This window comes from Petaurus breviceps, unplaced genomic scaffold, assembly GCF_028583685.1.
Source record: "Petaurus breviceps papuanus isolate PSGF00001 unplaced genomic scaffold, PetGlider_PUasm1.0 126, whole genome shotgun sequence".
Classification (NCBI taxonomy): Eukaryota; Metazoa; Chordata; class Mammalia; order Diprotodontia; family Petauridae; genus Petaurus; species Petaurus breviceps.
The window spans coordinates 56,689,828-56,704,569 of NW_027185655.1; the positions used below are offsets into that span (position 1 = coordinate 56,689,828).

General features: G+C 40.1%; 1 protein-coding gene across 2 annotated transcripts in view; it reads left to right on the forward strand.

Moving 5' to 3' along the window:
- DCTD (dCMP deaminase) overlaps positions 1 to 13,685 on the forward strand; it is a 48,246-nt gene extending 34,561 nt beyond the window's left edge. Inside the window, exons 4-7 of one of the 2 annotated variants that reach the window (XM_069096550.1) lie at positions 4,987 to 5,103; positions 7,681 to 7,777; positions 9,188 to 9,262; positions 12,804 to 13,685. In XM_069096550.1, the coding sequence (XP_068952651.1) occupies positions 4,987 to 5,103; positions 7,681 to 7,777; positions 9,188 to 9,262; position 12,804 (290 nt within the window). In that variant the 3' untranslated portion in view covers positions 12,805 to 13,685. Of the gene's footprint in view, positions 1 to 4,986; positions 5,104 to 7,680; positions 7,778 to 9,187; positions 9,263 to 12,541; positions 12,601 to 12,803 lie in introns of those variants that run through there. The other variant, XM_069096557.1, reaches the window with a different exon arrangement.
- The last annotated feature ends 1,057 nt before the right edge of the window (positions 13,686 to 14,742 follow it).

Sequence of the window (14,742 nt, forward strand, 5' to 3'; positions counted from 1 at the left end):
AAACCCAAGAGGTCAGTTGGGCCATTATTAGGGCCTGTGCTAGGACAGTGGCTGTGTATGTGGGGTGGGATGGACATCCTGCTGTGGATGTAAGAGGAAAGTTGGGCAGGCTGTAAGAAGAGGAGATGGATGCAATTCAGCATACATTTTTGTGTGCCAGGAAGGGCAGCAGGTGGTACAGTAGATAGAGCCCTCAGACTCGAGTCTTCTAGCCTCAGCCACTTTCTAGTTGTGTGACCCTGGGCAAGTCACTTAACCGTCTTTGCCTCGGTTTCCCTATCTGCCAAATGAGCTAGAGAAGGAAATGGCAAACCCCTCCAGTAGATTTGCCAAGAAAACCCCCCAAAAAGGGGTCACAAAAGAGTCATATGTGACTGAAAAGATTAAACAACCAGTTGCAGACACTGTTCTAGTTATCTAGTTATTGGGGTATAAACACCAGAAACAGACGCTTTCCTGAGGTGATGAGCCATCCACTGCACCACCTAGCTGCCCTTTCATCAACATGGATGGCCTTTTGCTCCAACAGAACTCAGTTGCATAGCTACAGGAATTCATTTCAATTCAACTAATATTCATTAACCTCCTATACTGTGTAAGGCACTGGGAGTACAAAAATGAAAATGACATAGTCTCTGCCTTCAGAGAACTTCTATTCTGTTGAGATTTGTACACAGTGGAAAGAAATGATGGCAGTAACCCTGAGAATTTGGGCTGAGCCCATTAGAAAGATGGAACTATGAAGAAGAAAGCTTACCTAACTTTGTTTTTCACTTTTGCTTTTTGGAGGGGGGAAGGCAGGGCAATTGGGATTAAGTGATTTGCCCAAGGTCACACCGCTAATAAGTGTTAAGTTTCTGAGGCCGGATTTGAACTCCTGACTCCAGGGCTGGTGCTCTATTCACTGCACCACCTATCCACCCCAACATTTAAAAAAACAAACAAGCATATGTTTTATTGATGCTTTTTGTTTTCAAGAACACAGTCCTATCCTAGGACTTTGTAGTCTTGCCCTTGTAACAAAGAAAAGCAATTAAGTATAAGCTGGGCCGGTAGACCCCACCCCCATGGAAAGAAGAGGGTTGCATTTTCCTATTTACAGAGATCCCTAGAACCCTAGAGAGATTACAGAGGAAATAACCAGGAATGGTGTGATTTGAGGATTCACTGCTGTTGACTCAACCCTGGAATGAAACGACATGTACTGTATCTCTTTATTAAGACAGCTTTCTCACCTTTTCCCAGATTTGGTGCTCACGTAGACAGCTGGGAGGCTTCAGGTCCCACCGAGGTAGTTTCATGTATTTCTGAGGATCACACCGATTTCAAGGTTTTCACTTTGCCCAGCCGACCATGTTCTCAATAGGGAGGGTTTTACATTTTAACTTTTGTGGCTAAGTGAAAAGAAACCTGTTTATAATTCTCTGCATTATTGCCAATAAACCACCCTTTCTTTCTATGCAGAATTGTAAAATGCTGCTTGAGCTGGGAGGATCTGTTTCATATGGTAATTTCCATTAATGACTCGGGACATAGAAATGGTAAATTTTGCCCCAAACTGCCTAGTGTGAATTAAGGGAAGACTGTTGTAGTCTGTGTGACAATTTCTTCTGGTGATTCAGAACAAGAGAACATAATTGTGTCCATAACCTGTTTAATGTTCTGAATAGAAAGTAACCCAAAGATGTATTTTGTTTGTTGAGGGAACATCATTTTGACATTTGGATTTAGGACATCTAAACTTTCACCATCAATAATTGGGGCCCTCATTTCTTCCCTTATTCATTCAATAAATATTTAACTCCCATTGTGTTGATGGCTTTGCTTTAGGCTCCCAGGGAATTCCAAAGAGCAGAGTGGTCTCTGCCCTCTAGGGGGGCATAAAAGAAACAATTACATTTAATTGTTTCTAACAACAAGCCTTGTGTAGTCCCTGCTCCAAAATTCTTGGTCTTGTGGGATAGGGAGATGATTGTGCTCTGGGCATTTCTTAGGAGGAGGACATGTTGGGATGGAACTCCCCTTCCCTATTGGAAATAAAACCTTCACTTCTTTTTTCAGACAGTTCTTAGCAATTGCAATGCTATAAGCCTTTAATCAATTCATCTATCAGCCTTTATCAGGCAGGCAGGGAGGCAATGTGCATTTATAAAACTAGTGCATTTATAAAACTATGTAAGTTCTAGGGACACAAAGAAAGGCAAAAACATAGACCTCTGCCCTCCAGGAGTTTACTGTCTAATGGGGAAGACCAGAAGACCATATACAGATAACCATGCATATACTACCGGTAAATGGAGGGCAATCTCAGAAAAGGAACTAACAGTGGAGGGATGGGCAAAGGCCTCCTGTGGAAGGTTGTAGCAGCAAGCACCCCAAGCGCGCCCTCAGGGTTTGCTGCCCATACAGGTTCTTGGATCTGCTTTGTTAAAGGAAAGCAACTCAAAATGGGTTAACAAGCTTACTTTAATCAGTCAGACATATATCGTTTACCTTGTTCAGGAGAAAAAGGTCAGCACCCCGAACTTCAAAGCATACAGGCAGAATTATCAAGACAGAAACAGATCAAGTAGACAGATTTCCAAACTGTCCAACCATTACATCCATACCCAATCCACATCTGGGTTTTTCAAAGCCGGGGGACTCTCAACAACAGCTTCCCAGAATTCAGATCAAATCACAGACCACTTCTCAAAGTGAGTCCCAAAACAAAGCTACACATCAGGGCTTATATAGCCTTCTCCTGGCTCAGAAAATGTAACAACCTTATTGATTCACTGGCCAATCAAGAAGTATCTACTGAAAAACAAGCCTCCCACCCAAGGCCCCAGGTGAACTCCAGCCTAGGGGCAGGGAAGATCTTCCAAATTTGCATTTCCATTACAAAGGTAGAGGATGACCTGAATCTTGAATGAGCTCCAGAAAGCCAGGAGGAGTGAGAGTATTCCAGGTGTGGGGAACTCCCATTTAAAAACTACTCAGGTGGAACATTTACACATATACGTGTGTATGTATGTATATGTGTATGCAGGTGTGTGAGAGAGAGTGTGTGTGTGTACACATACACACAGCATCTGGGAGGATTAAGAAGGCTTCACATAGCCAAAGGGAAGGGGATTCCAAGTTACAAGTCAGTCCAATTCAGGCCAGCCCCCTCTTCCATTTTGGAACAGTTAACAAAAGAGGGTTGGCTTCGCCATAGCATGAAATGGGTATTTGGGTAGATAGCACCTCTCATCTTCAGGTGCAAATGGTGTAGGCTGAGTGAAGTGACACCTGTGCCAGTAACCAAGGCACTCCCACATTGATGGGCCTTTTTATGTCCTCAGGTGACCACTTGCCTGTGGCCACCAGGAAGTGCAGCCTTGGCTCCCAGGCCACTCATGTCAAGTTTTGTTTCTTTGCAGGGAAAGAGACATGCCCTCCTTCATGCAACAAAGATTTATTTAATGTTTTCTATGTGTAGAAGCCCGTGCTAGGTGATATGAGGAATACAGAAAGGAGTAGCAGTAGCTGCCTTACTTTTTATTTGAAGAGACAAGCTATAAATGTATAAAACGTTAAGGAATAGTTGCTATGCATATGCCCCAGTGAGGTCAGAAATAGAAAGAGGGGTCCTACCTACATCAAAATGCTAATGACGTCACTTTTTTATATGGCAGAAAAATTGTAGACTAATAAGATGCCCATCATTTGGGGAACAGCTAAAGAAATTGTGGGACCTTAATGCAGTGGAATATTACTGCATCTTAAGAAATGATGGATGTGAAGGATAAAAAAACATGGGAAGACTTGCCTGAATTGATGTGGAATGAGTAAGCAGAACCTAGAAAACAACATACACATTGACTGCAGCAATGAAAATGTCAACAAGTAAAAGGATTGAAACAAAAATCGGTGTAATTATAATGACTTGAGCTTGACCCCAAAGAAGCGATATGAGTATGCATCTTCCTCCTTACTTAGCATAGGTGGGGGGCTATGGGTATAGAACACCTTATTAAGTTTTTTTTTTTTTAATTAGGATGGTTCTCTGGGTGAATAGGGTTGGGACATAATAGGAAATTAAGGTAATGTAATGAAATAAATCAGTAATTATTTAAGTTAAATTTTTTTAGCTTAATGTTTTTTAAACTTTAATTTTTTTAAAAATTAAAGTGTAAAAAGTTTAGCAGAAGAGTAGATAATAAAAGTACCAAATGAATCATATAAAGAGAAGTGCTATAGGTTCAGAGAAGGCTTGATGAAGGAAAAGTTGGACTTGAGCTAGAACTTATAAATTGAAAACTCATACCAACTACAGACCACATCCAGGTGTTACACAAGCTCATCTGAGATAAAAGTGTAGCCTTTATGTGAACCAAATACAGTCTCTCTCCCCTTATTTTTCTCCCTTTTATTCTATGCCTCTTTCTTTTTCTTTTGAGGGAAAAAAAGGTATATTTACTCAGCTGAATTGTGTGTTGTATATTCTTATAGTTCTTGGGTATCTTTTAAGTGTTTCTGGGATAAGTTACCAAGTTCCTCAAGAGAGAAATGCTTAGTAGCTTTACTTCCCAATTCTTTTGTTAAAAAAAAATAGCTGTACCTCATACTCTTGACTATAATGTTCTTACATATGCATATAAATGTACAAATGAGCCATTTTCCATAGACATTTGGGTTCTGTAGGGTCTTGTGAAGCTTTGGGCTATTACAGCACTTAGTAAGGGTAAGGGTACTTGGCCTTGGGCCTTGGTATCTTCTCTAGGTACTTAAACCAGGCAGTGTCACTGTGGCTAATGATTTGGTTTCTAATTACCAAAGTGGTCAGACTACTTGGCCTTCATTTAGTCTTGGGACGCTTCCATCTGCTGATTTTTAGAAAATCGTAATCTTTATCATTCAGGTGATTGATCTTATATAGGACAGAATTAAAAGAACTTCCTCAATAGCAGTATATTCTTCACGATCTGGAATATTCTTTCTCCCTCTCTCATCATGCAGTGTGCCATGCTGAACTGAATGCCATTATGAACAAAAACTCAGCGGATGTGAAGGGCTGCACCATGTATGTTGCCTTATTCCCTTGTAATGAATGTGCTAAACTCATCATCCAGGCAGGTAAGAGCTGGTGCCAGGTTGATTTGTCACATTTGCATTGCTGTCTGCTCCTGAGTACCTCATCACAGATGTATTTGATTTTAAATTGCTGTTGTTTAGATCTAAATTAATTGCACTATCAACTTTGCAGGAGATTTCCCGTGTTTTGTGTTTGAATGGTGCCAGGTATTCTAAGACTAATTGTATCCTCTGTGATTCTTAGCATGTTTTTAATTTAGGTTTGCAACTTCTTAAACCGCCAAGCTGCCAAAGAACAACATCGGCATTGAATATAATTACTGTCAATTTACTGTACTCTGACATATTATGCATAGATTAGGGGGGGAAATGAACTTCTGTCTGAAACAAGGTCAGTTGGGAGCCTCTCCATGAAATTTTAATTTGTATGTAATATAGGGTAGATATTTGAAGATTTTAAAATATCTTTGTTCAGAAATGTCATAAGACTTAGATGATCCGCCTTTAATTTTTCCTCTTATTACAATTGCTATAAATCTGTGTTCTTGCAGCAAGGGTGCTGCTCGGAACGTTTCTCCTTCTTCAGACTATGATATCCAAGTATTGAGCTGGCTACGTATACTTTATCTCCATAAAACTCTCGGCTTGAGTCCTAAACACTTATCATGTTGGCCAGATGTGTGGCTTAAAGGGCCTGTTTATCATGTGCCTCCATGCGGTTCTGAACAGATCGAGTGTGGGGGTATTGAAATCAAAAGCCTCATGTTGAAGGGCTCTTATAAAAATACCTTTCTGGCCTCCTTTTGTGCTCTCACTCGGGTTTTATTTTCCCCAGACTGCATTCTCCAGAGGGAACAATGGAAAAGAAGAAAGAATTTTTAAAAGCACAGTCTTGTTTATGTGTGGGCAGAGAGGGGTAGGGAAAAAGGGGGAGCATGCTAGCGTAGGTGGGGTAACTTTCCAGCTCGGTGTTATCAGGAGACGAGGACAAGTATATTCAGTCTTTGCTTCCAAGGAACTAGCTTGAAATAAACACATCCGTAACCTCTCAAACATTGGAATTGGAAGTATTTTGGCACTTATTTCTAAATCATCTTAAACTTTTTTGGGTAATGGACCTCTCTGATGGCCTGGTGATGCTTACAGACTTCTCAGAATGTTTTTAAAAGCATAAGATAAAATACATAGGATTACAAAGAAAACTAGTTATATTGAAATTTCAATTATCAAAATATTTTTTTAAATTGGAGTTCGTGGACCCCATGTTAAGAACCCCTGCTCTAAATTTTCCAGGGCCTCTCCCACTCCTTTCCCCAAAGTAGCATCTTGAGTTATAACTTCTGAAGGTAGAGTTCACAGACTTAGACCTGGAAGGGGCCTTAGAGGCCATTGAGTCTAATCCCCTCATTTCGTAGATGAGGAAATTCAGACAGAGATATTAAGTGATTTGCTCAGAGTCCTACAGGCATCGCGGGTTAAGGCAGAGGTGTATAGGGTGTTCGGGAAGGACTAACGCCTCTGGTGTGAGGACTGCTGAGCCCCTTTCAGAAGTGCTTTCCACTTTTGATTTCCATTTGTGAAGCTGTAGCATTGCAATGGCCATACTCCAGTCAACCTTCTCAGCAGTTGGGTTAAACCAGGTTAAGGGTACCTGATGGGCCTCAGACCCATTGGTGAATTGGGGGTTATTATGTCCCCTGCTGGAACGGATGGATGTGAACAATGTGTTCCAAGGGCCATGAAGACTCCTGAAGCAGTCTCTATGGAGCCCTTAGAGCTTGGTCATACATCGAAGATGCCAAGGTCATCCATTGCATCATAGGCCATCACCAGTCACCTTGACTTTTGTCTTGCCAATGGACTTCGATGACTCTCGAAGAGGGAGTGAGGCAGAAGACTTTGTGCAACTCTGCCTCACTTAAATCCAATTCACTCGTGAGTCAAGACATCACCATGTGATGTCATTGGTTCTTTTCTAAAACAGAGGACAGATAACAGAATCAGAGGCATGATTTGAACCTAGCTCCTCTTGATCTCACCAGTTGCCTATCCACCATGCCATTGACTACCCAGAATTGAAGCCAATTTAGTTCAAATTGTGGCTGGACTATGTATTACCTATTGGGCAAGTCACTTTATTAATTTAGTGTAACCCTGGTACCCAATCACTGAGGCTGCTTGGGATTTCCTAGGTAGCCTCTGTGTCTACGCCATCTTATTGCTTCAGGTTAGCAGTGGTCCTTGCTTGATGTGGAGTGTGCCTACTTGGGTTAGACCAAAGCTGACCTCTGAGGTCCCTTCCAGCTTCAAATCTTCAATCCTGTACCTAAAATTCAGTCATGTTAAGCCTTCAGTGTTTTAATAAGTTTCCATTTCACATTAGTGGGGTAGAGGTGGGAATCTAAGTGGGTTATTGGGCAAATTATGAACTAACTGCCCTATTCTGTGTCAGAGAGTAGAAGATAGGGATTTTTACTAGTGAAAATTGGAATTTTCCATAAACTCACCTTACAAAGTAATAATTAATCAGACACTACAAGGACTCCATCAGTTTCTATAAGTTTTATATATTATCTGTATCTGCATTTCCTAATAGACTTTTCCACATTACCTCTTAAGGTATAAAAGAAGTTATTTTTATATCTGATAAGTACCATGATAGTGATGAAACCACAGCTGCAAGACTCATGTTTGACTTGGCCGGGATTAAATTCAGGTAAAAAAGGACAAACTTTTGATGGATGTGGGGCTTTTATTTTGTTTGTTTAAGTTTTGAAAAATCTCTGTTCTTATGAAGTTTATTTGACTTACATCAACATTGGAGTGTGCTCGCTAATTCCTCCCTGGGATACCTGACTTTCTTTGCTTTTTGGGGGCTTTTGAAATGATGGAAACACTGTCGGTGTAATAAGAATCTGAACAATGTCATCAAAAGAATAGATTTTGAAAAGCAATGACAGGAGCATCTGAAGGCAATCTGTTTAACAGACTCAATTCCAGTAACTTTCTAAGGCTCAGACTAATTATTCAGGAAGGGGGGGGGATTTAAAAATTCACAGAATTTTACAATATTAACATAAGACCTTCTTAAATTTTGCAAATATAACAAATGTGGCATAGAAAATTTAGGATGAAAGCAGCCTGCTAGGTTGAGACACCCAGGAATTCCTACAGTGGTATTTTAAATTGAGATTTGAAGTCATTCTGTTACTTCTTGCCATCAAAAGCTATTTGGATTTTGATCATCATCTTGGCTGGGCAAAAGAGGAATATAAGATATTTTACTTGCAAGCTCGCTTAGTCACCTGGATTCCTGGGGGAAAGTTAGTTGAGCATTTTTTGAGATGGCAAAGCTTAAGGAAGTGGGTCTGATGCCCTGGATGGTTTATAATGGTCAGTAGCATGATCAGCAGTGGGCTTAAGATAATGACCTAAGATCTTTACCCATTACATTAATGGTTAGGGATATGGGCTGTGCTTAATGAATCTCCTGAATTAAATAAAGTGCAATGCCTTATGAGACTTTAACTCCATATTATTTGCATAATTCTTTGTTTGCTGGTTGATCCAAAGAAGTAAATTCAGTCCTTAAATATTGTCTTTTTTTAATTGGGAAAGATTTGATTTTTTTTAAGTGTTTGGGGCTCATTTTAATTTAATACTTGCAAGTGTGATTTTTAAATGGCTTTCTATTAAAAGTTCATTGATTTGTCTGCATCTACAAGAGGTGAAATAGAACTTGACCCTTTGAACCACCGGAAATGTACTTTCTAAATTTACTGCAAAAATTTGTTAGAAAATGGGGTAAATTTTGTGTGGAAAGCCAGTAATCTGATGCCGTGTCCTACAACTCACTTGTTGGAAATCCTCTGAGTCCCTGATATTTCACGAACTCCAAAAGTTAAAGAACACACAACCCAAGCAACCCCGTGTGTCTTTTTGTCTTTGTCTTTTTTGTTCATGTTTCTCTCAGTATGGTGCACTCTAATTGGCTCAGATAAAATTTCAAGTGAAACATAGAGCATTTTTTTTCTTACAGAAAATGTTGGTTAAGCCAAAGTAAACAAATTATTTTAGACTGCTCACATGATAACATCTTTACATTTTTCTTCTTTTTTATGTTTAGGAAATTCACACCCAAATACAGCAAGATTGTCATTGACTTTGATTCAATTAACAGCCAACCGAGTCAGAAGCCTTAGTGAGTTACATCTCATTAAAACTCTAGAAGATTGGGATTATCCTCCTCTAAGAAGCTGCTAATGCCTTTCATCTCAAAGTTACCCATAACTTTTTAATAGCCAGTACAGCAAAAATAGACATCTAAAGAATATAAAGCCTCAAATCTTCCTTACTGTCTCTCTGGTCACATGGAATCTACATCTGTTTAAACTATTGATTTGTGATTTGAAATGGAGAAACATCTGTAGCATGGGCAAGGCTGGGGTAGGGATGTGTGTTCCTTTCCTAGGAGAAAACAGGGCAGTGAAAGGAGCCAGATTTGGAGTCAGAGGACCTGGGTTCAAATCCTGACTCTTCCATTTACCAACTACTGTAAATTGGGCAAATGACTTAATTTGTTGGCCTCTGTTTTCTCATCTGTAAAAATAACAGGTTGGGGTTACATGATCTGTGGCTTTGTAATAAAGAGTGTCTGACTGTTCCCTGATATTTAATCACTAGGGCTGGTTGGGATTACCTCGGTAAACTCTCCCACATCTTATTGCTTCAGTCTAGCAGTGGTCCTTCACTAACATACACTGTGTTTACTTGTGCTAGAAGAACAGATAAATAATTGTTGTTGTCTTCTTAGTGGGGATAAGCAGACACACTGGGTTGAACATCTGGTCCCAGTGAAGTAGAACGTGATAGTGCCCTTGTTAAAAACAGAGTTTTTACAAATTACAGTAGCTTCAAAATAGTGTTGAGAGAAGGTCACAGAAAAAGACAAATGGTCACATTTATGATTGCAGCTTGTCCTGTCAGATCCTAACAGAGGACATCATACCATATCAGTAAATATGGGTTGAGTGCCTGCTTGAAGGATCCAGGCAGTTATCACTTACCTTAGTCATGAGATCTGAGCAGAAACAGCTGTCTTTTGTGAATCATTTTACATCTTTCCATCAGACGCTGCATTTAATTTACTTTGTTCTTTGCAGTTCCGTAAACTGTCCATTGTATGGGATAACCTGTCCCTGACTCTCAAAACACTATTAATTGTTTCTAGGTTTAAAGTCAAGGACTTTCGTGTTTCAAGAGACTTCAGGTCCAACCTTTCATTTAACAAATGAAGCAATGAGAAATGACTCACTGAGGTTCACTGAGGTTCCCTGAAGGAATAAGTATCAGAGTTAGCATTCCAACCCAGAACTCCAAATCCATTATTCTTTCTCCTTCCACTTCTTGTCTGCTAGAAACTGTCTCCACACCAAGGCTGGGTTCTGTCTTTCCTCTCAAAGACCACCTTTGTTCAGCACCTAGGCTACTCTCTAACAAGATATCAAATTTAAAATAAAAGCATTGAACCCACTTGGAGGCTGCCTGTTCTAGCTAGAGTGGTGACTTGGGCGTGTTTAATCAAGCTGGCTCATTGCCTTTGTCTTCAAAAATATTGTTTAACCAAACAGCCTCACTAATCAGCACGAAGCTTGGGAATGCATGTCAGTGCACCTTGTCTTTTATCTAATTTAATTTTTTATTAGCTATGTTTAGTACCTTTGTTTAGAAATGACTGTTTTCTTGGAGAGCATTACTTGCTCTCCTTAAAAAAAAAATAAAGCATTCTATTTTGCTGAACTTTTATGGTCTCCAAGGTTTTTATACGCTGTATTTTCAGTCATTATGCAATTTGGCGTTTTACCAGTATTATTAAAATCTTATTAAAATCTTCTAACTGAAGTATGCTCATCATTATAGTACCATATTGTATGCTTAATTCTACAATTCCTGCCATGCTTGTTAGTGGTGCCTAGAGCGCGAGATGGACAGTATAATGCCTGCTATTCAGGCTTCTGAGATGCTACTTATTCAAGCTACTAACATTGTAGATTTTCCCCAGGGGAAATCCAAAGGTGATACCTTTTCCTGGGCTGGGTATTAAAAATCAGTAAATAAATCTTCCATGAGGTATTTGCATATCTGTAGGGTGGGACCCATAGCCCTGATCTTTGCCTCACCTACCAAGTTGGACTGCTTTTGGGGATGGGACTCAAACAGAAAAAGTACAAACAAAAAAACAAGATAGTAGTGAAACAGAAAAGGACTCAGGTCAGTAATAGTAACTTATTAAGTATATAATAATTCATTAATAATAACTTAAGCTCTTTGTGGGAGGCCTATGGTGCCATGTTTTCAAATGAACTACATGGGCAAAAATGAAGGTTAGAGTATGTAGGGTTAAACAAGGAAAACTGACTCCATTACTTTTGCCATAGGCAGGACTGGATTTGTCTGGTGGGCACCAATATGTAACCTAGAGGTCACCAGGGTTAGCAGAAGTCAAGCCATCTTGGATTCCTCCAGTTAAAGGCAGAACATTGTCCCCGTTCTAGTGCAGCAATCGGTGTGGAAACCAAACAGAAGCCTCTTTCCTCTTGCTCTGTTCCACCCTAATCAAGTCATGTCCACAAACATTTACTAAGTAAATCTTGAGGAATTGCTATGCCTGGCAATGTGTTAAGTGTATGGGATGCAAAGAAAGAAAAAACTAGTAACTCGCAGCCGAATGGAGGGGACAATCGTTCAAACCAAGTACATACAATGAGATATCTTGGAGATCTCTCAGAGGTGAGGACCTGGCATTAAGCAGCACCAGGAGAGGATTTTTGCTCAAGCTGGGACCTTAGGAAGACTTAAGATAGCCAGGAGACAGAAGTGAAGAGGGAGAAAATACCCAACGTGGGTGGTGGGCAGTGAGAATGCAGTCAGGAGGTGGATTGTCTTATGCTAGGAGGCCAGAGTAGACTGAAGGGGAGTAAAGTGTAAACAGATTATAATAAGGTGTAAGAAGATTAGGGCTTGGATCTGTTGCCCAGAGCAAGGAGAAAGGCATAGTTGATGGCAGAGGGCTCAGGAGAAGGAACATTGAACTTACACATTGCACTCCTATGGGCCAGGATTGAAAGGAAAGATGGGAAAGGGTGTTTCCCGTTGCCTTTTTCTCTGTGAAACACCTCTAACGGTGCTCTCCAGCCATCCAAAGAGTGAAGGGAGCACAGCCAGGAAAACAAATTATACAAGGTTAACAACATGTAAAAATGAATGGCTGAAAGACCCAAGAATGCTGCTCAACATAGTGATCAATGGTGACTGGAGGCCCAATGATGAAGAATCCTATCTACCTCCTGACAGAGAGGCAAGGGATTCCATATACAGAATGAGACCCCCTTTTTTTTTTTTTCAAGACGGTCAATATGGGAATTTGTTTGGCTTGACTACATGTATTTGTTACAAGGGTTATATTTTTCTTCTCTTTTAGGGGGTGAGTTGAGTTGAAGATGAAAGGGAGAAGAAATAAATGCTTGTTAATTGGAAAGCATCTTTTTTTTTTTATTGGTCTTCTTGTAGCCTTAATATATCAATGATTCTGTAATCATTGAAGTGGGAGTCTGAGGAATCCTACCTAGCCCTAGGGAACTGTATGTTCTTTGAAGGGCTGGGTGTGGTGTTGTCTGGAGTGTGCTGTTGCTTCTAGGGAGCAGATGCCCAGGGATTTAACCATATCTTTTGTCTTGGTTTAGGTGTGGAAATTCACAAAATGATCCCTGGGGTTTCAAAGCCAGTCTGTGATTGCACTAAAAGCCAAGAAGAAATTGGCTCAGTACAAATTTCCAACAACACACATGATTAATGAGACAATGATAGATCTGTGGCCTTGATGTTAGGAGACTTGGATTTCAGCCCCACTTCTACTGCTGGATTCAAAGTAGCCATGCAATCCTGGACAGGTCACTTACTCTTACTGGGCCTCAGTTTCCTCATCTGTAAAATGATGGGGTCAGACACCATGACTTCTAAGGTCCCTACTGCCTCTATGCTTGTATGATATTTTTAAAGTGCCTGTTTGAAAAGCAATGGAACACACATACACACACACACACACCTTTACTAGAAGTTGGAAATGGGATATGTTTTTTTCTATTCCTATACATTCACCTAATTCACTGAGGTGGAAAGTGCTTGCCTGTGATGGAAAGGAGTGAAGACCAGTGACAAGATGCAGTTGCTTCAGTATGGAAACCAAGAGAATCAATTAGTATTCTACCTCACGAACTCTGACTCCATTTTGTACTCCCACATATATTCTCCCCCAACTTGCCGTTTTTCTGTAACTCATCCATGCAAATCAACTAGTCGGTATAAGCCACCTCTCGTTTCCTAAATGCAGGTGGATGCAATTAATCAGCATCTGTCCATTCTGGGAAAGGAAAGACCTTGTTCCCCTCCCAACTCAATCTAAAGTCATTGTTCACCTCCCTACCCCCTTCCAACTTGGAAAGTCTGTCATCTTTCCTCCAATTAGAAATCACATTACCTAATTTTGTATCCTGTTAATTGCTTCCTTTTAATTAATTGGTTTTATTTGATTGTTTTTAATAAATAAAAATCTGTTTTGCTCCGTATTCAGGGTCTTTGACTGACTGGGGAGTCCATTGACCTATTTATTAAGCCCATTTTGCTAATTAATCATATTGCTCAGATTATTTCCTCAGTTATCAGTTATCTACCACACCTGGAACTTGTGTTTCTGTTGGTAAAAAGGAAAAACTGGCACCTAACAATCCCACTGTTGTCCACATTATAAGGCATAGGAATAAGAAATGGGAAAAGGTTGTGAGAACAACCATGGTTAAGGACAGTTTGACCCGGTTTTTTCTATGTCAGGTAGAAATATGGAACTCAGGTCATTGAACAGCTAGCAAAAGGAGCCCCAACATTGCTAGAATATGCATTGAAGATACATTGGCTCTCAGTGCCTCCCCCTACCCTGTCTCCATATGGAAACAGGCTTCTAACCTGGAGGGCACTGAGAGGTCATTACTTCGCATAGGTAGTGTACCTTGGAGGTGGGACTAGAATACAAGTCTTTCTGCTTCAGAGGCTATTTCCCTCTATCCATTAAGGCCATGCTACCTTTCTTAGATCTCTTGCTCTCTTTTCATCTGCTTACACATAATTATTCATTGGTAATGCCCTGCAGTCTATTTATATGTCTCTGCATTGCCCCTTTGGATGACTTAGAATTTTAACTTCAAAGACTGATATTCCATTATGCATAGCCATTCAACTTCATTGGAAGAATATTGGTGTTAAAAAGAATCTTCTGCTTGCCTGCATTGTGTAACTTCCCAAACTAATTCATCCCACTTTCTTTAAATACAATTTACATTTTTTTTGGATGGGGGAAGGCAAGGCAGTTGGGGTTAAGTGACTTGCCCAAGGTCACACAGCTAGTAAGTGTTTCAAGTGTCTGAGGCCAGATTTGAACTCAGGTCCTCCTGACTCCAAGGCCAGTGCTCTATTCACTGACACCTAGCTGTCCCTATACAATTTAAATTTAAATCTGGGCCCAGCTCATTGTCTATCCTCTATCTCTATCCTAGGTAGATAGAGATATAAATACTCATATCTGTAGATAAACATAGATATAGATCTATCAATGTAAAGATATATAGATTA